Genomic DNA, 25,159 nt, shown 5'->3' on the forward strand with positions numbered 1-25,159 from the left:
TACCCACAAACTCCCCCTCCTGCCCCAAACCCCATTCCTGTCCCCTCCCTCCCAGCTATACCCTTCCCCTTCCTATCCTTTCTTGCACTGCAAGCTCTGAGCAAATGTCCCCCACAGAGAACCCACCCTTCTCCCAGATTCCATGCCCCGCCCCTTTCCTGGGAACCCTGGAGACTCAGGGCCCACTTCAAGCCCTAAACCCCCTTCCCATTGTCTCTCTGGCAGGAGTAAGGCCAGGGTTCCTCTTCCCTGTCTTTCCTTTAACATCCCCAATAATCCAATGGCCTCAGATTCTCATCATCTCTCCCCTGCAAGAGTTTCCCAATATAACCGTTATTTTTAATCAAATAATATACTAATACATTCACATTCAGTTAATTAATTTAAAAATATTTATTGAGTACCTATTGTGTGCTAGACACTGTTCTAGATGCAGGGGATGCAGCCATGAACAAAAAGACAGAAATCCTTGCTTTCGTGGAGTCATAGCCCAGCAGGTGAGATGGGCTGTAAACAAGAAAAAAAAGAGAAATGTTCCATGACTGTGAATATTTTTGGAGGAGAGGAGGGAAAGCTACTTTAGACAGGGTGGTCAGGGAGGGCTTCTCTCGGGGGGTGGACCTGAGAAGTGAGATGGAGTTAGATGGAGAAAAGGGAACAGAAAGGCAGAGCTTATTAGCTATATTATCTTGGGCAAGTGCAAAGGCCCTGAGGCCAAAATGAAAGGAATCCAAGGACTGTGAAGGGCCACCTGAGGAAAAGAAGTGAGGTATGTGTACAGGAGGATGAGGATGGAGAGATGGACAGGGCCACAGTGAGGGTTTGGGTTTTATGCTGAGGGTAATGGAGGCACTGGACAGTAAAAGATTCCGCCAACACAGGCCTTGGAAGCTTTCCATGTATTTCCGTACATCCGGGTGCATATACACATGTTGATTTTTATCTGCTCTTCAGGCCTTTGCACATGCTGATCTCTCTTACTAAAATGCTGTTCTCTCACCCCCACCCCTATCATGGGATACTCTTTGGCCTTTGGAAGTTTCCCTTTTCTCCATCCTCTCATTAGGGAGGCCCCTGAACAAGGGAGGTGCTTCATCCATTCTGGATGGACCTCAGGGTCTGGCACAAAGGCAACATGGGACAGGCTTGTTAACTGACTACCTGACTGATGGAACAACTCAGTGAACTTTCAAGGATGTAGAACCCTACCTCCAGCAATCTCCCCAGTCAGGCTGCCGCCTGCTCCAAACTTTCCACTCCTCACCTCTATTTATTCCTCCGCCAAAAATCTATCTGTCCTATGTCATGTTCCCCTAGGGCCAGCTGGTTGGCACTGAACCTAATCCATCACAGCTTAGAGACTCCTGGAGTAAGCGATGTAGTAATTTCAGGCATGAAGCCAAGCAGGGAGGAGGGAAAGTTTGGGAAATTTCCAGTGTCTCCCTCCACAATGAGTGCTCCAGCCACTTCAGAAAAGTTAACTTGTCTAGGGGGAGGAGAGAAATCATGAGCAGCTGAAATCAGACTCCCAGCTGCAAGAGGAAGAAAGTGAGGACACACAAGGCAATGCTGGGCCCTGACATCTCATTAGGTTCATCGGGATTGGTAGGAGACAGCAAAGCATGGTGGTGGTTATGGGCTGAATTGTGTCCCCCCAGAATTCATATGTTGACATCCTAACCCCTAATACCTCTCCTATATTTGGAGATAGGGCCTTTAAAGAGATAATTAAAGTTAAATGAGGTTGCATAGGTGGACCCTAATTCAATATGACTGATGTCCTCATAAGAAGAGGAGATTTAGACATACACATAGACTAAAGGGTGACCATATAAGGATACTATGAGAAGGCAGCCATCTGCAAGCCAAGGAGAGAGGGCTCAAAAGAAACCAAACCCACAGACACCTTGATCTTGGACTTCCAGCCTCCAGAATTATGAGACAATAAATTTCTGTTGTTTAAGGCACCTAATCCATGGCATTTTGTTATGGAAGCCCTAGCCAACTGATCCAATGGTTTGCTCTAGATCAAAGACTCTGGAGCCAGGGGCTGGATTCCAATCCTGGCTCCATCATGTATTAGCTATGTCATCTTAGGCAAGTTACTTTGCTTCTCTGTGTCTGTCTCCCATCAGTTAAATGGGCATGATTATAGCACCTACCTCATATGGTTGCTATGAGAATGAAATGGTTAATAAAGTACTTAGGAAACAATTCATGGCATACAGCATGTACTCTGTAGGTGCTCGTTAAATAAATAAATTCAATTACACTGGGCAAAGATGAATAAACAGGCCCTGCTCTGAAGAACTCAGAGTTATGTACAATCAAAAATGGTCACCAGGCAATGGCAAGTCTTCTCATATGGCAACTCTTTACCTTGGGCTCCTTCAGGGAAAAAACTTACTAATATCTCTGAGAAGGGCTTGGCAAAAGACAACACTCAGGAAGAACTTGCTGAACCACATAGTTTCCAAACACCCTCTCCTGATGCTGGCCACGTCTCAGGCCTTGGACGCTGATTCTTCATGGGAGTATCAGGTGATATTTCTAGAAGTTCTGTTTGGTTCCTTTTCAAATTTTTCATGTTTTTCCCCCAGTATATAGTTTTCTGTTCCCTGTAGCCATTTTCTAGCTTTAAATCTTGTGTGCACAATTTTTAAAAACTTGTGTCTGTAAATATCTGAAGTCTATGTTGACCTGTTGTGCCCACGTGTGTTATGAGAGGTTCGGGGATTCGATCGGAGATGTAAAAGAAACTTTCCACTCCAAACAAATGGACTGAAGGTATATTTGATTATATAGAGGATAGTAAAGGCGATAGTCTGCAAACAGATCTGAATAGGTCAAATAATAAGAGGGAAGAACACCAGCTCTATTGGAAAGGGAAACACCAGATCGGCTGAGATAGCAGCAGATTGAATAGGTCATATAATAAGAGGGAAAAACATCAGATCAATCAGAACAGGAAACAGCAGATCAACTGAAGGGAAATGACACAAATCAACCAAAAAGAGAAACACCAGGTTGACCATAAAGAGAACACATCAGATCAGTTACTCACAACATCCATGCCCCCCTGCCGGGAGAGTCCCTTCAATTGACACGGCTGGGCGGGAATCACACATTCTGGGCAAGGCATCCATTCCACAGGTGAGACTCTCACCAGGCCTCAGTTTTCAGCAGTTTGTATAAGCAGTTACAGACTTTACAGAGCAAGCATTCAGTGTTCCCATGCACAAATGGTTATCAGTGGGGTACGGACACTGAGCCTCCTGGCTATTGTCCCAGCCAGGCAGTTGTGTACGTGCATTGTTTTCCCTGGTTATTGTCCCAGCCCTGCACAGACTGCCAGTCTGCCCCAGGCCATGACGCCCAAAGGACCTTGAAATTCTTACAAATTGCAACTGTCTCCGTGGGAGAACAGCCAGTTCCTGGGAAAAAGGCCAGTTCCCACCACACAGAAAGCAGCTTTATATTTCTTTGTGTGTTGGTGGCTGTAGGTTAATGGAACAGCCAAACATGGCTGCACTCATGTCAAGACAATGTGTTGTGTCTGTTGATTCTTCTTCATGAAGTCTTGGGTGCCTGGTTATCTCTGATTATGTGCTGATAATCACCTTGAAAAACTATTTGTGGTGGTTCCCTGAAGCCAAAGATAGATGTGCCTTTCTTCAGAGAGGCTTTGCATTCGCTTTTGCCAAGGGTTTAGGGGCACTTTCAGTCAGTTATCACCTCAAACCAGGTTTTCAGTTCGTGGCTTGAGATTTCTTGGGCTACCACGCTCTACTCTCTGCGGTGCAAAAGGACTCATCAATGGTCACAACCTCCCAAGGAAGGGATTTAAAAAAATTCCCCTTTCCTTTTCCTTCAACTGTTCTGCTCAGCACCAAGGCAACATTTTCTGAACTCCCTTGGCTTCTAGTGGTGTGGGGTGTGCAGCAGGTTCATATCAGATTAAACTTGAGATGAAACCCTTTTGGGTCTCAGCTTAATGGGAGGAGATTCTTCTACAAGAATCCCCACTTGGACAGGCCCTGGACTTTCACTTCTGTGCCTCTTTCTCTATGCGGTTCACAAACTGAAACCCACAGAGTCAGTATTGGCAAATGCTGTCATGTCATAAATAGCTTTGGTCAGCCAATATTCCAATCTTCCTGTTAACTGGTTACCAGCTTTCACCTAATAATTGACCTGGGCATTCTCCAGGCTTTTAAGCACTTCAGTGTTTTTCAGAGGAAATTTTTATATTTTATTTAACATCACCACTATTTTCAGAGGAAGGATTAACCGAATAAACCAGTCCACCATTACCAAAAAAAAAAGAAAAGAAAATCCAGTTCTAGCGATAAAACAGGCCCAGCATAATTCCCCCTTCACTGACCTCTGATATCATTTTCTGACAGTAACCTAGGCAATAATATCACAGATAAATACCACATGGCCCAAGTACTAGGGGATACCCTCACAAGTCACAGCCACCACTCAACATGTAGTTGTTATCCAGTGACAACTCCACACAGTGACATCATATATAAATGTCTGGGAGATGACAACCCAAAACTGTATTGCTTCAACAAGCATACGTTGGGCACCCCCTGTGTGCTAAGTGCTGGGCTTACAGCAGAAAACAAGACAGGCAAGGTTTCTGCCCTCATGGAATTTACAGTCTGGTAGGGCAATGGACAATGAATATGTAGCAAACAACAATTTCGACGAGTAAAATTCTATGAAGAAAATAAAAGAGGCTAATGAGTGAGAGTGGGCAGTGCTACTTCAGATGGGATGTCTAGAAAAGCCTCTCTGAGGAGGTGGCATTTGAGCTGAAATCCGAAGGTTGAGAAAGAGCCAGGCATAGGAGGAACTGAGTGTGATGCATACCAGGCAGGGAAATAGCAAGTGCAAAGGAGCGCTGAGCGCTGAGGAAGGAGCATTCTTGGCACGCTCAAGGAACAGCAAGGAAGCCAGTTCGGCTAGAGAGGAGTGAGTGAGAGGGCAAGTGACGGAACATGAGGTTAGAGAAGGAAGCAGGGGCTAGATTATACAGTCTTCTCTGTGGGCCGCGGGAAGGAGCTTGTATTTAAAGAATAAACGGAAGCCAGTGAGGGTGCCAAGTGATTCATGCTCTGGGAAGATCGCTGTGATCACTGTTACCCAATCAGAGCTGTCATGTATAAAGACGAGGCCTGGCTCCTCTCAGCGTCACCCTCCCAACTCTAGGAAGGGCGGATCCTCTTTCAGGAAACCTCCTTCCAAGCTCACTGGAGACACACTTCCTTCCAAGCGGGAAAAAAATACGCTTTCTGATTGGACAAATCCAAGCGTGTGACGCTAACTCCTCAGGTCGAGTCCGGCGGAGCCCACTGTGATTGATTACAAGCTCTCCCCTCTCTTCCAATCAGACCGCTAATCGGGAGAGTGCGTGCGTCCCATTCCTCCTGTGAGATGATTGCGCCCTGTGATTGGCTCTCCCTATGTGAGTGACAGCAGACACGGTCTATGGGCTCAAAGACGCGGCTGCGGGTGGTGCAGTCGGAACCTGGGGCTGTCAGTGTGCGTCTAGCTCTGTGCCCGCCGCCCCGCGCGCCGCCAGCGCTATGGCCGCCCCGCCGCAGCTGCGGGCCCTGCTCCTTGCGGTCAACGCACTGCTGCGCAAGCGCCGCTACCACGCTGCGTTGGCGATGCTTAAGGGCTTCCGGAACGGGGTAGTGTGAGTGGGGTCGTGGGGCCGCGCCCGGGCTGAGGGACGGGCCTGGCTGGGGTCGGAGAAGCGGGTTCCGGGACCCGCGCTGTGTGCCGTTGAGCAGCCCTAGCGTGTCTCTAGGTTTCAGTGTCCACCCTCTGCGCAGCGGGCCCTGGGTTTTGGGTTCCCAGCGCCTTCTGAGCCGGGGCGCCCACTACGCTGTTTCTGGGTCCTCCGTGCTTTGCAGCCCGGCCCTCTCGCCTGGACCACCTTCACTGCCGGCCTCTGTATCCCTTCGTTTGAGCCCAGTTCCTCCCAACCCCCCTCCTGTCCGCCTACAGCCTCTCTGGCTTCAGTGGCCCCATCTCCGCAATGGAAACTGGACTCTGGCCCCTAACAGGCCGGTGGCGCCTCCTACGCATGCTCCACCCTTTAAGCTGCCCGTGGGCTCGCATCCCGCTTCTCACCTGTCATCTGTATGACTCTAGCGCTAAGTCCCCATGGCACAGGAGACTTCTGGGGCATAAGTCTCAGAAGTGACAGCGAATGTAGAAGAAGCTGCAAGTATTTGCCAGGCAAATTGATCCCACCCTGGTCTTCAGACCTGCAGGAGAGGAGGTCTTGGGGTCATTTCGGCTGGCTGGTGCCTAGAGGAGAGCTCTGCCTCCTGTAAACCTCATGCATAAGGGCTATCATTTATTGAGAGCCTACTGTGCCAGAACTGGGGATGCAGCAGAGAACAAACCGAATAAAGATCTGTGTCCTCCTGGAGTTGGCGTGGTGAGGAAGCGGACTGCCTCAGTTTGAATCCTAGTGCCACCTCCGTGTATGATCTTGAGCAAGTCGTTTAGCCTCTCTAAGCCTCAATTTCTGTAAAATGAGGATGATAATAGTACTTAGATCATACTCTAAGAGGACTGAGTCAATATGTGTGAAATGCTTAGCACAGAGCCTGGTGTATATATATATAACTGTTGGCTGGTATTATAATTGTTATATTCACATGGACATCTGCCTGGCTCACTTCCTCACCTTTTTCAGGCCTCTGCTTAAGTGTCACCTCCTCAATGAGGCCATCCCTGAACTCCCCACCTCTTATCTGTATTGTTCCTTGGTGTATTCCTGGTTACTTGGTACATAGTAAGCTCTCAAACATTTATTGAATGAATGAATAAGTATGCAAGGTCGGAATTGACATTGTCCCCAATTTTTAGATGAGAAGACTGGCTCAGAGAGGTAAACTCATTACTCATAGTCACATCACTTGGTCAGGGTTGGAGCCAGGTTGGACCCAGGGATGCCTGATCCCCCACCAGGCTTTTGGCTTCCATGGGCACCCTGAGTCAGGTAGAAATTGATTCATGCTGGGTCTGGCCAGATCATGTCAGCCATGCCTTGGTGTGACCAGGGGTGGACTCTGGGATAACATCAGTGGCCCTTTGCCTGGGTATTCTCAGGACAAAGCAGGAGTGAATAGGAGTCACACAGGCCCTGGTGCCAGTGGGTGTTGTCCAGTGCTGCCTTTGAATGCCTGCTCCCACCCCAATTCTTCCTGTGATCTCAGGCACCTTCCCAGCCTGGGCAGGCACTTGCTAAGGTCAGGCCCTTGAGTTCAAATCCCAGTTCCTTCATTTCAAAGCTGGATGCCTTCATCTCTTCTGGCCTCAGTTTCCTCCTCTGTAAAATGGAAACAGACTCACCCATACAGGGGTGCTCTAAGCCAGTGATCCATTACTGGCTAGTGCTAAGAACACGGCCCGTCTGTAAGGACCTGGAGTCTAAAGGAGGAGACTGATCATTAAACTACCATGGAACTACTGGGTGATCAGAAGTGCCTTACAGGGGCCGGCCTCATGGCTTAGCAGTTAAGTGCGTGTGCTCTGCTACTGGCGGCCCGGGTTCGGATCCCGGGCGCACACTGACGCACCGCTTCTCCGGCCATGCTGAGGCCGCGTCCCACATACAGCAACTAGAAGGATGTGCAGCTATGACATACAACTATCTACTGGGGCTTTGGGGAGAAAAAAAAAGGAGGAAGATTGGCAATAGATGTTAGCTCAGAGACGGTCTTCCTCAGCAAAAAGAGGAGGATTAGCATGGATGTTAGCTCAGGGCTGATCTTCCTCACAAAAAAAAAAAAAAAAGAAATGCCTTACAGCAGTTACAGAGGAGGTGATGGTGTATATTTTGAAGGCTGAGTTGGAATTTGCCAGAGGAAAAAGGGAATAGTTTGAACAAAGGCCTGGAGGTGGAAAAGAATGTGTTGTTTGTGAAGAGAGGCCATCCATTTAGCGAGGCTGGCCTGGACTACCGAAACGTATGAACTTTGTAACATTTAACTCACTTTGATGTTCCACTCCTAAATATATCAGTGTGCATCTCTAAAAATAAAAGCATTCTCCTATGTGGCTAAATGATCATCATTATATTTAATAAATTAATAATAATCCTATATATAATGTTGACTACTATCCAGTTGATGGTCAAATTGTCCCAGTTGTCCCTCAGATGTCCTCTTTGGCTAGTTTGTCCAGACCAGGATCCTCCAGGATATCACATTGCACCTGTCATTATGTCCTTTAAATTCTTTTTAATCCAAGGCATCCCTTTTTTCAGGCTACAGAGTAATCCTGTGAACAGTAACCGGCTCCCACCTGAGTTTGAGAACTTTGGGGAGGGGGCCTAGCAGATGCAGGGAGTTGGGGGCACTGTTCCGCTTGTGTCTGGGGTGTAAGAAAGGGCCCTCTTAGCCCTGGCCAGCTGGAGGAGGCTGAGGGCCTCTGTTCAGGGCAAAGAGACATGACTTGGGAGGAGGTGGGGCAGAGAGCTTGCTGGGGCCAGGATGAGGGTCCTGCCCACTGCTAGGCAGGGGAGAAGATAGCAATTCAGCACAGCCACCACAGCAATAACACCAGCTTTAACTTGTTAACATTTTTTATTTAATTTATTTTTTAAAAATTAGGTAACATGTAAACGAAATAAGCCAGACAGAGAAAGACAAACACCGCAGGATTTCACTCATATGGGGAAGATAAACAAACACATAGACAAAGAGAACAGATTAGTGGTTACCAGAGGGAAAGGGGGTTGAGAGGTGGCCAAAGGGGTAAAGGGGCACATATATATGGTGACAGATAAAAATTAGACTATCGGTGATGAGCACGGTGCAGTCTATACAGAAACTGATAAATAATAATGTACACCTGAAATTTCACAATATTATAAACCATTATGACTGCAATAAAATAATAAACAATTAGGTAACATATTCATAAAAGGCATAGAAAGTTAGAGGGTACAAAGTCCTGCTCACCCCACCCTTCCATCACTCATTCCCTCTCCCTGGAGGTGACCCCTGTGTCCTCTCTCTTATATATGCAGAAATACTGCCTGCATATACAAACAAATGCATATATTCTTCCCTACACCTTTAAAACAAGTTTTACATTGAAATAATTTTAGATTTATAGAATTCCCTTGTTTTCCACAATTTTAAATTTTATGCACTTTGCTCTAGTCAATCCTGCAATACACATAAAGCCTCATTCTTCTGCAGCGTGCAGTATTCCACTGAATGCTGGGACCATTATTTGTTTACCCGGGGCCCCTGCAGGTGGACACGGTTTGCTTCCAGTCTTTTGCTGTTTCACACAAGCCTGTGGTGCACATTCGCAGATGACCGTATGACAACAATATGTGGCTTATGACCACTGTCTCAAGGAGGCTGTCAAGGATTTTTTTTTTTTTTTGTGAGGAAGATCAGCCCAGAGCTAAGATCCGTGCTAATCCTCCTCTTTTTGCTGAGGAAGACTGGCTCTGAGCTAACATCTATTGCCAATCCTCCTCCTTTTTTCTCCCCCAAAGCCCCAGTAGATAGTTGTATGTCATAGTTGCACATCCTTCTAGTTGCTGTATGTGGGACATGGCCTCAGCATGGCCGGACAAGCGGTGCGTCAGTGCGCGCCCGGGATCCGAACCCCGGGCCGCCAGTAGCGGAGCGCGCTCACTTAACCACTAAGCCACCGGGCGGGCCCTGTCAAGGATTTTTAGACCTTGTAACCTGGTTAGATCAGGACCTGGAAGCCGGAGAACTTAGTGGGGGAAGAGGGAGTCCAATAAAAAAGAAGGAGAAAGGGAGAGACACCAGTATTGGTTGAACTAGGAACTTTCACATGCGCTATGTCCTGAAGTTCCAGAAGGGACATTGAAATGGAAAATGCTTTTCACTGATGGGAGGAGGGAAGCTCGGAGAAGTTAAGCCTTTGATCCAAGTTCATACAGCAAAACGTGGCAGGGCTTTGGCGCCAAATACTATTTCCTTTCTACTACCCACTTGAGTATAGTTAAAACAGTGAAGGGAAACGTGAAGGTGACCATGGTCTTGTTCGCATGATCCCCAGATGCTCAAATGAGGAGGTGAAAGGAGAGTCGGGGAAGAGGTTTGAAGCTTAAAAAGAGGGAATTAATGTAACACTTAAAATGTATTTCAGGGGCTGGCCCCGTGGCCTGGTGGCTAAGTTCAGCGTGCTCTGCTTTGGTGGCCGGGTTCGGTTCCTGGGTAGGGAACTTGTCGGCAGCCATGCTGTGGCAGCAACCCACATACAAAATAGAGGAAGACTGGCACAGATGTTAGCTCAGGATAAATCTTCCTCAAGCAAAAAAAAAGAAGATTGGCAATAGATGTTAGCTCAGGGCCAATCTTCCTCAGCCAAAAAAAAAAAAACCTGTCAATTATTTTAATTTTAAAAGCAATCCTTAATCATTGTAGATCATTTTAGAAGTATAGAAAAATGTAAAATAACAGACAAAAATAAATTCCCATATTTCTCCAGCCCAGGGAACATTGCTAATAGTATTGTGGCATATTTCCTTCTAGTGTTTTTTTGGGGGGGGGTAGTTTTTAGGGAATTTGTTAACTTTAAGATGGACTAAGACAAAGATAGAATCTTCTAGAGATTACCTTCCTTTACAGATAGTTAATGGCTGTTCTAGAATCAGTCAGTCATTTATTGAGCGCATACTATGAGGTGCTGGGGACTCTGCAGAGGACAAGCCAGACACAGTTCCCATTCTCACGGAGCCCAGAGCAGAGGAAAGGGATAATGAGAATAGAAGAAGTAATTATGAATAATCAAGTTATTAACTCAGGAGTGTCAAGTGCTGCAGAGAAGTGTGGGGATCTGTGCAATGAAAATGTGGCCCTAACCTAGGCTGGGGGTCAGAAGCCTTCGCAGAGGGCTCAGCTGTGGCTGGAAAGCTGAGGAAGAGATGGCTGGGTGAGGACTAAGGGAAGAGCACTCCAGGCAGAGGGAGGAGTTGGACAAAGGCCTAGAGGCAGGGAAGAACCTGGTGTGTCAGAGGAACTCCGGGGAGGCCGGTGGGGCTAGAGCAGGAGACGAGTGGTGTGGGGTGAGGTGGGAGAGGTCAGCGGGTGCCAAATCCTGCAGCACTTGCAAGGCCGTGGGGAGGAGCCTGGATTTTGTTTTGTGAGTAGTGGAAAAGTGTTGGAGGCTTTTAAGCTGGGAGTGATGTGATGTGATTTATGTTTAAGGAAGATAAATCGGGCTGCAATGGGAAAGTCAGGGTGGGCAGAGGGAGCAACTCCACACAGCCAGTTGAGTGGGCATGGTGAAGACCTTTACACACAGTCTCCTTCCGTCGAAATTATAACCAGCCTTCTGAGGTCTGACACCCCCTTTTACTGCTGGGCAGACTGAGGCTCGGAGAAGTTAAATCACAAGCCCAAGACCACTCTACCAAGAAGGTGTCAGAGCCAGGATTTGAACCTAGATCTAACTCGGAAGCCACCATTATTTCTGCTCCCAGGATGATGTTAGAATTAGGAGTGGAGAGAGGGGACAAGGAGTCAGAGAAAGAGCTCAGAAAGAAACTGTGATGCAGTGATGCCATAGCAACTGTTTTCTTTTGTTTCTACAGCTATGGAGTCAAAATCCGGGCCCCTCACGCGCTGGTCATGACCTTTCTCTTCCGGAGTGGCAGGTACCCACTCCCTCTGCACACCCCTCAGACTGGGAGAGAATGTGCTCAGCCCTCAGTGCCAGGACAGATGCAGTAGCTTCCTAGCTGGGTCTAGCTTGCCCCCCCCACGCCCCCCCCCCCCCCCCCCCCGCCACGGCCTCAAGTACAACTCGCATCTTATTATTCCTGCTTGAAAATTCCCCTGACTCCCACTGTCCTCCACAGAAGCCCAGGTGTGGCCTTTAAGACCCTCTGCAGCCTGGTCTCAGCTGCATCCCCACAATTCTCCCCTACATCCATCCTGGAGTGCCCTTGGCTCACAGGACTCGCTGCCGTTCCACACACATTCCACCTCCACACCTTTGCTCATGCTGTACCCCCACCAGGAATGCCCTTTCCTCCTCCCCCCGACCTTTCTTTCCTTCCTGGAAGCCCACACCAGTGCCCTGAGGATCGCTGCCTCGGGAAAGCTGTCCATGAGCTCTCCCTCGCTCGAACTTCTCGGTCTTCCTCTGATCTCCCGTAGCTCTTCCCTCACCGCACTTGTGTCTAGTTTTTAACGTATGTAGCCTGGAGCTTATAAGAATCACATACGGACAGCCTACTGGCCAAATCCAGCTCGCGAGATTTTCTTTTTGTATTTTTGCTTTATTTATTTATTTTTGTTTTGGTTTTTGCCTTCCATTCTCTTAAAATTGAACGCATTCCTTCATTCAGGAAATGTTTACTGGGCATCTGCTGTGTGCCAGACTCTGTGTTAGGTGCTGGGGCACAGCAGTGAACAGACACGCAGTGATCACTGCCCTTGTAGAGCTCGCATGCTAGTGGGGGTGGCAGAAAATGAGCATCATAAATAAGGAAACGACGTGGTATGTTAGCTGATGATACGGGCAGTGGGAAAGAAAAAGTAGAGCCGGGATAGAGGGAAAGGGGATCGAGTGCCGGCGGAGGGGGCAGGCTGCCAAATTAAATAGGGAAGCCCTCAGTGAGAAATCGACATTCAAGTAAAGGCTTGAAGGAGATGAAAGAGTTGGCAAAGTAGGTATCAGGGGAGTGTTTCAGGCCAAGGGAACAGCCAGTGCAAAGGCCCTGAGGTGGGATCATGCCTGGTGAGTTGGAAGAGGCTGGAACTGAGGGAGAGAACAAAGAGGAAGGTCATTGGGGTAACCTGGGCCCATCCTGTCCAGCTTTAGGGTGTAGAGAGGAATTGGCTTTTCCTTACAGGAAATTGTAAGATTTTGTGCAGGGACGTGCCACAACAGGCATATCTCAGAGATATTACAGGTTTGGTTCCAGACCACAATAAAGCAAATATCGCAATAAAGTGAGGCACACGGATTTTTTGTTTCCCAGTGCGTGTAAAAGTTATGTCTACACTATACTGTAGACTATTAAGTGTGCAATAGCAGTATGTCAAAAAAACAATGTACATACCTTAATGTAAAAACACTTTATGCCAAAAAAGACTAACCATCAGCTGAGCCTTGAGCAAGTTGTCATTTTTTTGCTGGTGGAGGGTCATGTGCAAAACGCAGTAGCTTCAAGGTGCGATAAAGCAAAGCGTGATAAAACGAAGTATGCCTGTATTTGACTTATCTTTTAATAATGTGAGAGTGAAGAGTTTGCTGCCAGATTAAGAACAGATGGGGGCAGGGGAACAAGGGCAGGAGTAGGAGTAAATTAGGAGGCTGTGGCAATACTCCAGGTGGGCAAAGCTAGTGGCTCCGACCTTGGCGGTGCCAGTGGAGGTGAGGAGAAGAGTCAGACTCTAGAAACATTTTGAAGGCAGGATTAGTGCCACCATTTAAAAACTGGGAAATCCAGCTTTCATGCCTTAGAACTGGCAACCCAGGGCCTGTGTTCCTATGGGGTGAGACTCAGCTGACTCGTGGCTCTGCCTCCTCGCCTGCAGATTTCCACAGGTGCACTGCAGAGTCATCATCTAGCCTTGAGGCCACTTGGGTTTACCACGCTTGAATTGATCTCCCAGAGCGGTCTCTGCCCTTCTCCCTGTGTTCTCCTCATCGCCCCCTGGTGGTTTAATTTTAAGGGATAGATTGAATTCCTTCCCTACTTAAAGTGTTTGCTTCTCTCAGGATAAAGACAAAACTTTGCATGGCCCCGCCTCTCCCCCACATCCTTTGCCCACGCTCTGCTTAGGCCTTGATGGTTTCTCTGTTCTTTTACTCCCCACTCTCTGTCCCTCCTCAAGACCTTGCAGGTGCAGATCCCTCTGCCTGGGATGCAACTCCTCTCTCCTCTCGACCTCATTGACTCCTTATCTTCCAGATCCCAGGATCATCTCTTGTCAAAGTCAAAGTTTGCCCCTTGCTCTGTAATTATTTATTTATATTTTCCTCTCCCATTACATCATAAACCTCTTGAGGGCAGCAAGCAGATCTGTTTTTTCTCAGAATTGTATCCCCAGATTGACCGTATAGTAGGCATTCACTCACTCCATCACTCACTCATTCATTCACCACATGTTCATGCCAAAAAAATATTTATTGAGCACCTACTATGCGCCAGGCCCTGTTCTGGGCCCTGAAGATGAACAAGCCACGTATAGATACCACTCTCTGGTAGCTTCCACTGGGATGGGGCGGGGGTGGGGGAGATAATAAATAAGCATATAAATGTCAGGTGGTGAAAAGAGCTATGAAGGAAAAGAAAAGTAGGATAAGGGGACAGGATGTGATGGGAGTTCTTTTACATAGGATGGTCAGGGAAGGCCTCTTGGAGGAGGTGGCATGGAGTCAAGGCCTGAATCAGTGAGGCAGAAGCCTGGGGAGATGGTTAGAGGCCTGGGGTTGAGTGAGCATCGGCAGTGAGCTCCTTGCCTCAGTCAGTTTTGCATGCCCCATGGGTGAATGCCCTTGGAACAGCTGGGCCTGCACTCACGGTGGCTCCCTGTGTCTGTGCAGCTTCCGGGAGAAGCTGCGGGCCATCCTGCAAGCCACGTACATCCATTCCCGGAACCTGGCTTGCTTCGTGTTTGCCTACAAGGGGCTCTGCGCCCTGCAGTCCCACTTGCAGGGCGAGACCTACCAGCTGCACTCATTCCTGGCTGCCTTCGTCGGGGGCTGGCTGGTGTTCGGAGACAACAATAACATCAACAGCCAGGTAAATATCCTCTCCCAGCATGCGCTGGGTGTGGGGTGGGACATGGTTCAGGTGTAGAGTTGGGGGTGGGGGTCGAAGATGAGCTCTCGGGTCCCTTCCATGTCTGAGGGTCTCTAATACAGCAGTCCCTGTGTGACCTTGGGAAGGTCACTTCCCCCTTGGTTTCCCTGTCTGTAAACCAAGCACCTCATTGGAATTTCATGGTTCCCAAAAATCAATGTGTGTGCTGCTCTCTGGGGCAAAGATTTAAAAAAAAAAAAAAAACCACTCTGCAGTGAAATGAGAAAAAAGTGACTCTGGAGTAAGATTTTCATAAAACAAAACTTATTACACTCAAATTATCTCTTATTCTATAACTTGCCCTTTTTCTGGGTTAAAATTCCATTTCTTTATGAAATGGTGAAACTAAATACTAGTTGTTTTAGCATTCTTCTTGGGCAATGTGAAAAGTTGGCAGCCCTCTATTTGTCTCCCTCAAATTTATTAAATATTCTTAAATTATCAAAATAATGTGGGTTTTTTTCACGTGTGTGTATGTGTGTGTGTGAGGGAGATCAGCCCTGAGCTAACATCCATGCCAATCCTCCTCTTTTTGCTGAGGAGGACTGGCCCTGGGCTAACATCTGTGCCCATCTCCCTCCACTACATGGGACGCCGCCACAGCATGGCCTGACAAGCGGCGCATCGGTGTGCGCTCGGGATCGGAACCTGGGCCGCCAGCAGTGGAGCGCACGCATTTAACCACTATGCCACGGGGCTGGCCCCATTCACTTTTTTAAACATGCAGACTAAGCACCCCTGTGTGCCTGGCACACATCTGGTTGCTTGGGATACATCATGACAGAATTAGAAAATGAATTGAAAAGCAAGTCGTCGTCCCCTCTACTTGTCAAGCCACTGTCCAGGGATGGTCACTTGGACTGTGTCTTGTGTAGCCCTTCATAAGTTGTGCTTGTGTCAGTGTACATTCCACCAGTGAGGTCATATTCACTTTTTTCTCATGGAACAATGTATCTGGGAGACCTTTCTCGTCAGTCCCTCGTCCTTTTTAACATCAGCAGAGCTCTCTGCTGGGTGGGTGGACCAGCCTCGATCTCACGGGTCTCCCCTGGAGGGACATTTAGGGGTCTTTAGCCTTCTGCCATTGCACACGTGCTGCCCTCTATGTCTTCGTTTGGACGTCTTCTTGCACGTGCGTCCGTCTGTCCGAAAGTTCCCAGACATGGAATTGTGGAATCTATGGAAATGAACATCTTGTATTTTTGAGAAAGCTTCCCCAGTTTTGGTTTTTTGTTAGAAATTTCACCGGTCTGGGCTGGCCCCGTGGCTTAGCGGTTAAGTGCGCGCGCTCCACTGCTGGTGGCCCGGGTTCAGATCCCGGGCGCACACTGACGCACTGCTTCTCCGGCCATGCTGAGGCCCCGTCCCACATACAGCAACTAGAAGGATGTGCAGCTATGACATACAACTATCTACTGAGGCTCTGGGGGGAAAAATAAATAAATAAAAATTAAAAAAAAAAAACTTTAAAAACAAAAGAAAAGAAATTTTGCCGGTCTATGAACTTCCAAAGTCTAGGAATCCTGGTCACAGCCATCTCCTTCCCACTCCCCTCCTTTCCCTGACGCCTGGCAACAACTGCTGTGACCTCCATTTCTAAAATTCTGTCATTTCAAAAATGTTATATAAGTGGCTTCATTACAAGTGCAACCTTTGGGATTGGCTTTTCTTAGTGTAATTCCCTGGAGATTCACCCAAGTCATTCTCTGTTTCAATAGTTCATTTCTTTTTATTGCTTAGTGGTGATCTATGGTATGGATGTACCACAGTTTGTTTGAACATTCACCCGTTGAAGGATGGTTGGGTCGTTTCCAGTTTTTGACTAATAGGAATACAGCTGCTAAGAACGTTCTGTGTAAGTTTTTGGGTGAACATAAGTTTTCATTTCTCTGGGATAAATGCCCAAGAGTGCAATTGCGGCGTCATATGGTCCATTCATGTTTAGTTTTATAACAAACTGCCAAGCTATTTTGTGACTGTATTATTTTACATTCCTATCAGGAATATACGAGTGATCCAGTTTCTCCACATCCTAGCCAGCATTTGGTTTATCACATTTTTTATTTTATAATTTTTTATTTATTTATTTTTTTCCCCAAAAGCCCCAGTAGGTAGTTGTATGTCATAGCTGCACGTCCTTCTAGTTGCTGTATGTGGGACGCGGTCTCAGCATGGCCGGAGAAGCAGTGCGTTGGTGTGCGCCCGGGATCCGAACCCCAGGCCGCCAGCAGCGGAGCGCGTGCACTTAACCGCTAAGCCACGGGGCCGGCCCATCACATTTTTTATTTTAGCCATTTTGATAAGTGTAGTGCTATCTCATTGTGGTTTTAATTTGCATTTCCCTGATGGCTAATGATGTTGAACATCTTTCCAAGTGCTTATATGCCATCTGTATATCCTCTTTAGTGAAATATCTGTTCATGTCTTTTGCGCATTTTCTAATTGGATTGTTTCCTTACTGTTGAGTTTTGAGAGGTTTTTTAAAAAATATATTCCAGTTACTAGTCTTTGTCAGATATGTGTTTGTAAATATTTTCTCCCAGTCTATAGCTTTTTTTTTTCTTTTGCTGAGGAAGATTCGCCCTGAGCTAACATCTGTGCCCTCTGTTTTGTATGTGGGTCACCGCCACAGCATGGCCGCAAACAAGTGGTGTATGTCCGCACCTGGGAACCAAACCCGGGCCACTGAAGTGGAGTGCACCAAACTTAACAACTAGGCCATGGGGCCAGCCCCTATAGCTTTTCCTTTCTTTTTTTTTTTTTTTTTTGGTGAGGAAGATTAGCCCTGAGCTAACATCCATGCCCATCTTCCTCCACTTTATACGTGGGACGCCGCCACAGCATGGCCTGACAAGCGGTGCACAGGTCCGCACCCGGGATCTGAACCCGCAAACCCCGGGCCGCTGAAGCGGAGCGTGCAAACTTAACCACTACACCACTGAGTTGAACCCACTATAGCTTTTCTTCTCAACCTTTTCACATGGGCTTTCACAACCAAAAATTTAAAAATTTTGATGAGATCCAGTTTATCAAGTTTTTCTTTTATGGATTGTGGTTTTTTTTTTTTTCCCCCCAAAGCCCCAGTAGATAGTTGTGTGTCATAGATGCACATCCTTCTAGTTGCTGTATGTGGGACGCGGCCTCAGCATGGCCGGAGAAGCAGTGCGTCGGTGCGTGCTCGGGATCCAAACCCGGGCCGCCAGCAGCGGACCGCGTGCACTTAACCGCTAAGCCATGGGGCCGGCCCTGTGGATTGTACTTTTTGATGTCAAGTTACCTTTTAATTTTGAACTGTGTAAATATATCCATCTTTAAAATTTTTTAATGAAAAAGAATACTGAAGATGTACATAGTAATATTAAAATGCCTGCTACATACCACTTTGCATCTTGCATACCAACTTTGAAAAACACTTATCCAGTGCACAGTAGGTGCCGCCATGGATGGGGGTGGGCAGAAGGTTCCCAGTAGTTGTGCCCATCCATAATCCTCTGTCATTCCCTCCCTACAGATCAACATGTACCTGGTGTCACGCACCCTGTTTGCCCTGTGCCGCCTGGGCGTGAAGAAGGGCTATATCCCTGAACCCAGGTGGGACCCATTCCCACTGCTCACCGCAGTGGTGTGGGGGCTTGTACTGTGGCTCTTTGAGTACCACAAGCCCACGCTGCAGCCCTCCCTGCAGTCTTCCATGACCTACCTGTACGAGGACAGCAACGTGTGGCACGACATCTCGGACTTCCTCGTCTACAACAAGAGCCGCCCCTCGAAGTGACTCAGCCCCGAGGTGCTTATGGGGGCTTCGACACCCGAGCAGGCTCCGGGCTGTGCCCAGCTGTGGCTCGAGAGGTTTCCATCAGTGAAACCTCCCAGAGGATCCTGTCTTCTCAAGATCTTGGGTCTCAGACTCCAACTTTCATTATCCCAGGGTTTCATTTGCCGAAGTAAAAGCACTGATTGTCAGATCCCATTAGGTACTCTCGAGTGGTGGGACAAGTGACCGTGTCAGGCTGAGGAGCCTTGGGCACAGTTCTGGCTGTGCTGCTGACCTCTGTGAGACCAGGGAAAGTCACACCCCTCTGGGCCTCAGGGGTCGTCGAGCTCAGAGGAGGGCCCTGAAGTGTCTCTCTGGTGGGTATGTTCTTTGACTGTTCTTATGTCACGGTGGGCTCCTTGCTGGTGGGCAGTGGGTTGCAAATACGTTTTTGCAAAATATTAAGTTCCTTGTCTCAGGTGTCCCATTGGAGAAGCTCTAGAGTTCCACTGTCCAGTAGAAACACAATGTGAGTCATATATGTCATCGATATTTTTCTAGTAGCCACATTAAAAAAAAAAGTGGCAAGAAGCAGGCAGGATTAACTTTAATTATATATTTTAACCCAATATTTCTAAAACATTATCATTTCAAAATGTAATTAATATAAAAATGAGATATTTTACTTTCTTTTTTCTTGTCCTAAGTCGTCAGATCAGGTGTGTATTTTACACTTACAGCATATCTCGATTTGGACCGGCCACATTTCAAGTGCTCAGTAGCCACATGTGGCTAGTGGCTACCATATTGGACTACACAGATATAGAACACTTCTTTCCTTGAAGAAGATTCTAGTGGACAGTGCAGATACAGAGCTCGAGGACATGGGTTTGACTCCCTACTCTACCACTGTGTAACCTTGGGGAAGGTTCTTAACCTCTCAGGGCCTCAGTTTCTTGTAAAATGAGGATAATAATAATACCTCATGTCCACACTGGACTTGTGTAACTACAGCTGCTGCGACTACTACTAATTACTTCCATTTAGTGAGCTTCTACTTCCTCCTGGGTGCTTTGCACGTATTATTTTTCATCCATACAATGACCTTGCAGGTATGTATTTTGATTCCCATTTCACAGATGTGGAAACTGAGGATCAGAAAGGGGAAGTAACTTACCCAAAGTAATACAACTCGAATAATAGCCAAAGCAGGGTTTGAACCCAGATCTATCTGATTTCAAAGCCCATGTTTTTCTCAGTGCCTTACTTTAAATTTAGAAACCTAAGCTATGCTATGCAAATGTTAGCTAGTTATAGAGTCTGTTCCAGAGGGGTGTGCAAACTCAAATGGCAACAGGGGCCTGGCAAGTGGCATAGGTGATAACATTCTGGGTGTCATGTAGTAGGGAGTGATGGGGACATGGTGAACTGGAGGCTTGCGTGCCAGACTGATTTTTTAAAACCACCAAGCTGGACAAATCAAACAGGTCTCCAGGAGATTTGGTCCATTTGAGACCCTTGGTCTAGTAGGAATGCTTCAGTTTCTTTTTATATTTTAGAAGTTACTAGTGGAAATGTGCACACGAGTCCCTGGAGATCTTATTAAATGCAGATTCCGATTCAGTGCGTTTGGGTGGGGGCCTGAGATTCTGCATTTCTCCCAGGCTTCCTGCAGCCGCTGCTGCTGCTGGTCTGAGCCACACCTTGAGTAACAAAGTAGTAGGGAATGATATGGGGCCAACCATTAGCCCATGTGACAAATGAAGAAACCGGGTCACAGAGCTGTTGGGTAATCAAGGTGGGAATAGGTCTGTTTCTAGAAGCCATGTTCTGGGGCTGTCCCGGTGGCGTAGCAGTTAAGTGCACGCGCTCCGCTGTGGTGGCCCGAAGGTTTGCCGGTTCAGATCCCAGGTGCGCACCGATGCACCGCTTGTCAAGCCATGCTGTGGCGGCGTCCCATATAAACTAGAGGAAGATGGGCACGGATGTTAGCCCAGGGCCAGTCTTCCTCAGCAAAAAGAGGCGCATGCTCCACACTGGCTCTCAGAGCGCCCAGCAAGACTGAGCTGCAGTTGCCCACGGTGGTCACTTGCTTGATGACACCTCCCCCCCGTCTCCCTTCCTCATGCCCCTACCAGTGCTTCCTGGGACCACTTCCCATATAAACCACTTGCACTCAAATTCTTGTCTTGGGTCTGCTATCGGGGGAACCCCTGGTAAAAGTGGCTTCTGGTGCAGCAAGTTGAGAGGCAGTACAACATGGTGGTTAGGGGCGTAGGCTTTGGGGCCAGAGTGCCTGGGCTCAGCTCTGGCCCCGCTGGCTGTTGCCTTGGGCAAGTGACTTAACCATTCTGTGCCTCTGTTTTGTCATCTGTAAAATAGGCATTCTAATAGCACACACCTCATAGGGTGGTCTGGAGGATTAAATGATAGGACGCATATAAAGTAAGCACTCAAAAGTTTGCTGTTACTTCTAACATAACATCCAAACATAGAAGGAAGCACGGTCCTGAGTATAACATAACATCCAAACATAGAAGGAAGCACGGTCCTGAGTATACCCTGTGCAGAGGGTTCCTGGACCCGATTCCAGCGTCTGTGTGTGTGTAGGCTTCCCCACACCCAGAAGCAGTCCTCGGATGCCAGCAGGGTACCCGAGAATTCAGCTCAATTCTGACCCTATCTACCCGGAGACAGAATCAGATTGCACAGGTTAAGGGCTCAGTCCCACAAGACTGCCTTCCACTTCAGGTGCCAGTCAGATGCCCAGGTGGCTTCCTGTGCTTCCGACCGACTGGCTACAAACCAGGGGTTCCCACAACCCTCTCCTCAGATACAATTAATTTGCTAGAACGGCTCACAGAACTCAAGAAAACCTGCTTACTCATTAGATTACCGATTTATTACAAAGGATATTAAAGGATACAAATCAACAGCTAGATGAAGAGATACATAGGGCGAGGTCCCAAACAAAGGAGCTTGTGAACAGGCACGGTGGCACGCGGAAGCTCTCTGAAAAAGGGCGACGAGCTGTCCTGTTGGGTTTTTTTGGAGGCTTCATTAAGTAGTCGTGATTGACTAAGTGATTGGCCGTTGGCAATTGATTCAACTTCAAGCCCCAACCCACTCCCTGGAAGATGGGGCGGGACTGAAAGTTCCAATCCTCTGATCACATGGCGGGTTCTCCAGCCAGCCAGCCAGCCAGCCCCCACCCTTGGGTGGGGTTCAAAAGTCACCTTCATTAACATAAACAAATTTCAAGCGTTTTGGGAGCTGTGAGCCAGGAACTGTGGACGAAGACAACATATATATGAGAAATATGTTTTGGTCATCTGGATGACCAAATATATATTTCTTATAAATCACAATATCGTGCCCGGCTTTTAGCCTGTCCTTCCCCACAACTGAAGGTAAAGCCTTGGCTGCCCCGCCTCCCACAGTCCCCCCACTGCCGCTGGGGTTTGGCCGGCTCCACCACCGACTGTCTCTGCTCTCTAAGAATAGGTTTCCCTCACAGATGGCATCTCTCTGGATCCTGCCAGAGCATCTGGTGCCTCCAACTGCTCACTCCAGGGAGAAAGGAGGTGTGGTTCTTGCTGAGAAGCAGAGCTCGGGCTTCCAGCAGACCTGGGAGGGGTCCCCGCTTGGCTCCCTAGCTGAGCCTCCACTTCCAAAGATCTGTAAAACAGGGATTGCCAAAGGGCCCTTGGCAAACAGGAAGCACTCCGTACATGCTAGTTCCTGAAATAGCACAGAGCTTTAACACGTGTTTATTAAGTACCTGCTACATACCTATGAAGTCTTCTGACAGCAAGACTGTAAAAAATAATTTTTCATCAATAGGACATACACATAGTACAAAACTTAAATGGTACAAACGGTGCATAACAGGGAAAGGTCAGGTCCCCTCCTACACCCAAGCTCCACCCCAACCCCCTTCCCTTGCCAGGGGTGCTCACTGTTGGCACTTTCTAGTACAGCCTTCCTGAGATAGCCTGTGCACAGCCTCCTATCTTTGTCTTATAAGAAACTTTTACATTGCACTGTCATTTCAACAACTCTTTGACATTTCCTCCTTGTCCTCTGCATGTTTGGTTTCTCTTGGATCAATAATCTGGTATGAAAGTGAGTCCTTCTTTGAGCCATTTCCCCCCCAACTCCACCCACCACCCCCAATATCTCAGGCAGCTCCTTACTGTGATGGGTGTGGAGATGAACCACCCTGGATGTCCTGAGCCTTCCTGTAGATCGCGCCCAACATTCAGGCCCACGGAACTCCGAGTGAAAGGGGAAGGACAGAACCCAAGTTAATTGGGGGCCCTTCTGCTGCTCCGCTCCCAAATTAGAGATGGTTCAGTGAACCCACGTGAGAGCGATGATTCACAGGCTGAGACGCCAAGAAACCGCCTCCTGTGATGCTCGCTGCTCCCACCTTCCACATTGCAGGCTCCAGAAAGCGTCCTGGAGATGGCATTCCCTTCCACACTGTTCACTTCTCCCACTCCCGTGAGTGCATTTTGGGTTTATAAGAATCAGGCTTTGAACCTACCACCCTAAACCAGAACACTGCTGTGCCCCGCTCCCCGTGCAAACCCCCTCCTCACCACAATCTGCAACTTCAGGGTTGCTTTCTTTGATGAATTAGAGAGTATTTATAAAAAGAAATGTTATTTTTTTCTCGTCTTGACTTGTTCCAGAGTCATAGGGAGAAAGTGTGTCTTACTTCAGCCTTGAAGAGCATTTTGGGTGAGAGGGTTTTGATTTTTAATCAGAGGGTCTCCTGCAGGATTCACTCTGTGAGCTGGAGGCTGCATGGGTCAGGCAGAGGACAGAGGGAAAGCTGGGCCCTCTTCTGAGGATTGTTTTTAGAGAGGGCCTCCTAACAGAGGGCTCTCTGCTTTCTGTACCAGGTCTCTGTGCCCAAAGCTGCTGTAGATGTCACGGTTTCATAAACAAGACAGGACCAGGCAAAACTGAAATGCAGGTCATGGGGTCTCTGTCAGAAACCTTGTTCTCACTACTCTTCCAGGCTCTGCCTTCAGTCTCTGCTCCTTGGCTGGACGTCAGCTGAGGGAAGGATCAGGGCCAGACCACATCAGTCCCCACCCCCAACCTTTTTTTTTTTTCTTTTGGTGAGGAAGATTAGCCCTGAGCTAACATCTGTTGCTAATCCTCCTCTTTTTGCTGAGGAAGATTGGCCCTGGGCTAACATCCGTGACCATCTTCCTCTACTTTATATGTGGGATGCCTGCCACAGCATGGCTCGATGAGTGATGCGTAGGTCCCTGCCCAGGATCTGAACCTGTGAACCCGGGGCCACCGAAGTGGAGCGTGAACTTAACCAGCATGCCACTGGGCCGGCCCCCCAGACCACATCAGCTCTTTTAAGACACTCTTTTTTAGGGTACCTTTTTTATATGTGTCATATACCTTTTGGCACCTGGTGAGGACTATGGACCCTTCTCAGAATGCTATTTTTAAAACTCATAAAATAAAATACATAGAATTACAAAAGACAACAATTATATTGAATGTGGAAATAATTATCAAAAAAATGTTTACATTTGTGATTTAGTAATATATATATATATCTTTAAAACATTGAATAACAAGGTCTAGTGGCACGTCCAAAACTACCACGATTTCACAGGCGTAATAAACATAAACACTATCTCATGATCCCTGTAGCAACTGTGACGTGGAAATAGCTGTGATTTCCACTGGCGATTTCTTTCTTTCTTTTTTTTTTTGTGAGGAAGATCAGCCCTGAGCTAACATCCATGCCAATCCTTCTATTTTTGCTGAGGAAGACCCGCCCTGAGCTAACGTCTATTGCCAATCCTCCTCCTTTTTTTTTTCCCTTCTTCTCCCCAAAGCCCCAGTAGATAGTTGTATGTCACAGTTGCACATCCTTCTAGTTGCTGTATGTGGGACGCGGCCTCAGCATGGCAGGACAAGCGGTGCATCGGTGCACGCCTGGGATCCGAACCTGGGCTGCCAGTAGCAGAGCATTGTGCACTTAACTGCTAAGCCACGGGGCCGGCCCTCCACTGGCGATTTCTATTTCTAAAGTCCCAGGTGCTGCTGTAGGCCTCTGGTGTGTTGCCTACAGTCAGAATTGACGGAAATGTTACATTTCAGTTAGAGGCTAGTGAAAATATAGTTGTCGGGTTTTTTCCTGTCCAAGTTCATGGAATTGGGGTTCATGGATTGCAAATTCAGAAACCCTGCTGGAGAGTGGCCTTCCCGGCCCAACTGCATGGCAGCTGACATGGTTACCAAGCCCTGAACACGTGAATAATAAAAATAATGGCTGATGTTGGCCGGGTGCTTACTAAGTCCTAAGTACCTGGTGATATTGGAGGCTTGGATTCAGCAATGAAAGAAGCCAGTTTCTGCCACCTGGGGCTTACAGTCTAGGGAGGGGAGACTGACAAATGAATAGACAACTATGATAATTTCAAGAGAGCGGTCGGCGCCGTGGAGTCGGTAGTACAGGCAGTGTAATAGAATGACTTGGAAGGAGAGAACAAGAGGGTCTGTTTTCCAGGGAAGGCCTC

The 25,159-nt window shown here is 47.7% G+C and overlaps 1 protein-coding gene across 2 annotated transcripts; it reads left to right on the forward strand.

The window, feature by feature from the left end:
- Positions 1-5,587: 5,587 nt before the first annotated feature.
- On the forward strand, positions 5,588-20,102 carry PXMP4 (peroxisomal membrane protein 4). 2 transcript variants are annotated; one of them, XM_058562896.1, is made up of 4 exons: positions 5,588-5,710; positions 11,621-11,683; positions 14,587-14,785; positions 18,357-20,102. In XM_058562896.1, the coding sequence occupies exons 1-4, from the start codon at positions 5,598-5,600 to the stop codon at positions 18,618-18,620; spliced, it is 639 nt and encodes a 212-aa protein (XP_058418879.1). In that variant the 5' UTR covers positions 5,588-5,597; the 3' UTR covers positions 18,621-20,102. The 2 variants fall into 2 exon arrangements, with proteins under 2 accessions (XP_058418879.1, XP_058418880.1); XM_058562897.1 differs by lacking the exon at positions 11,621-11,683.
- Positions 20,103-25,159: the final 5,057 nt, after the last annotated feature.

Source organism: Diceros bicornis, chromosome 19 (genome assembly GCF_020826845.1).
Source record: "Diceros bicornis minor isolate mBicDic1 chromosome 19, mDicBic1.mat.cur, whole genome shotgun sequence".
Classification (NCBI taxonomy): domain Eukaryota; kingdom Metazoa; phylum Chordata; class Mammalia; order Perissodactyla; family Rhinocerotidae; genus Diceros; species Diceros bicornis.

What these genes read in the sequence shown, in the direction of transcription:
- PXMP4 (XM_058562896.1), top strand. Translation starts at nt 5,598, where the DNA reads ATGGCCGCCCCGCCGCAGCTGCGGGCCCTGCTCCTTGCGGTCAACGCA. An exon ending in GGCTTCCGGAACGGGGTAGT is followed by an intron (nt 5,711 to 11,620) that starts GTGAGTGGGGTC and finishes TTGTTTCTACAG; the next exon opens with CTATGGAGTCAAAATCCGGG. An exon ending in TTTCTCTTCCGGAGTGGCAG is followed by an intron (nt 11,684 to 14,586) that starts GTACCCACTCCC and finishes GTGTCTGTGCAG; the next exon opens with CTTCCGGGAGAAGCTGCGGG.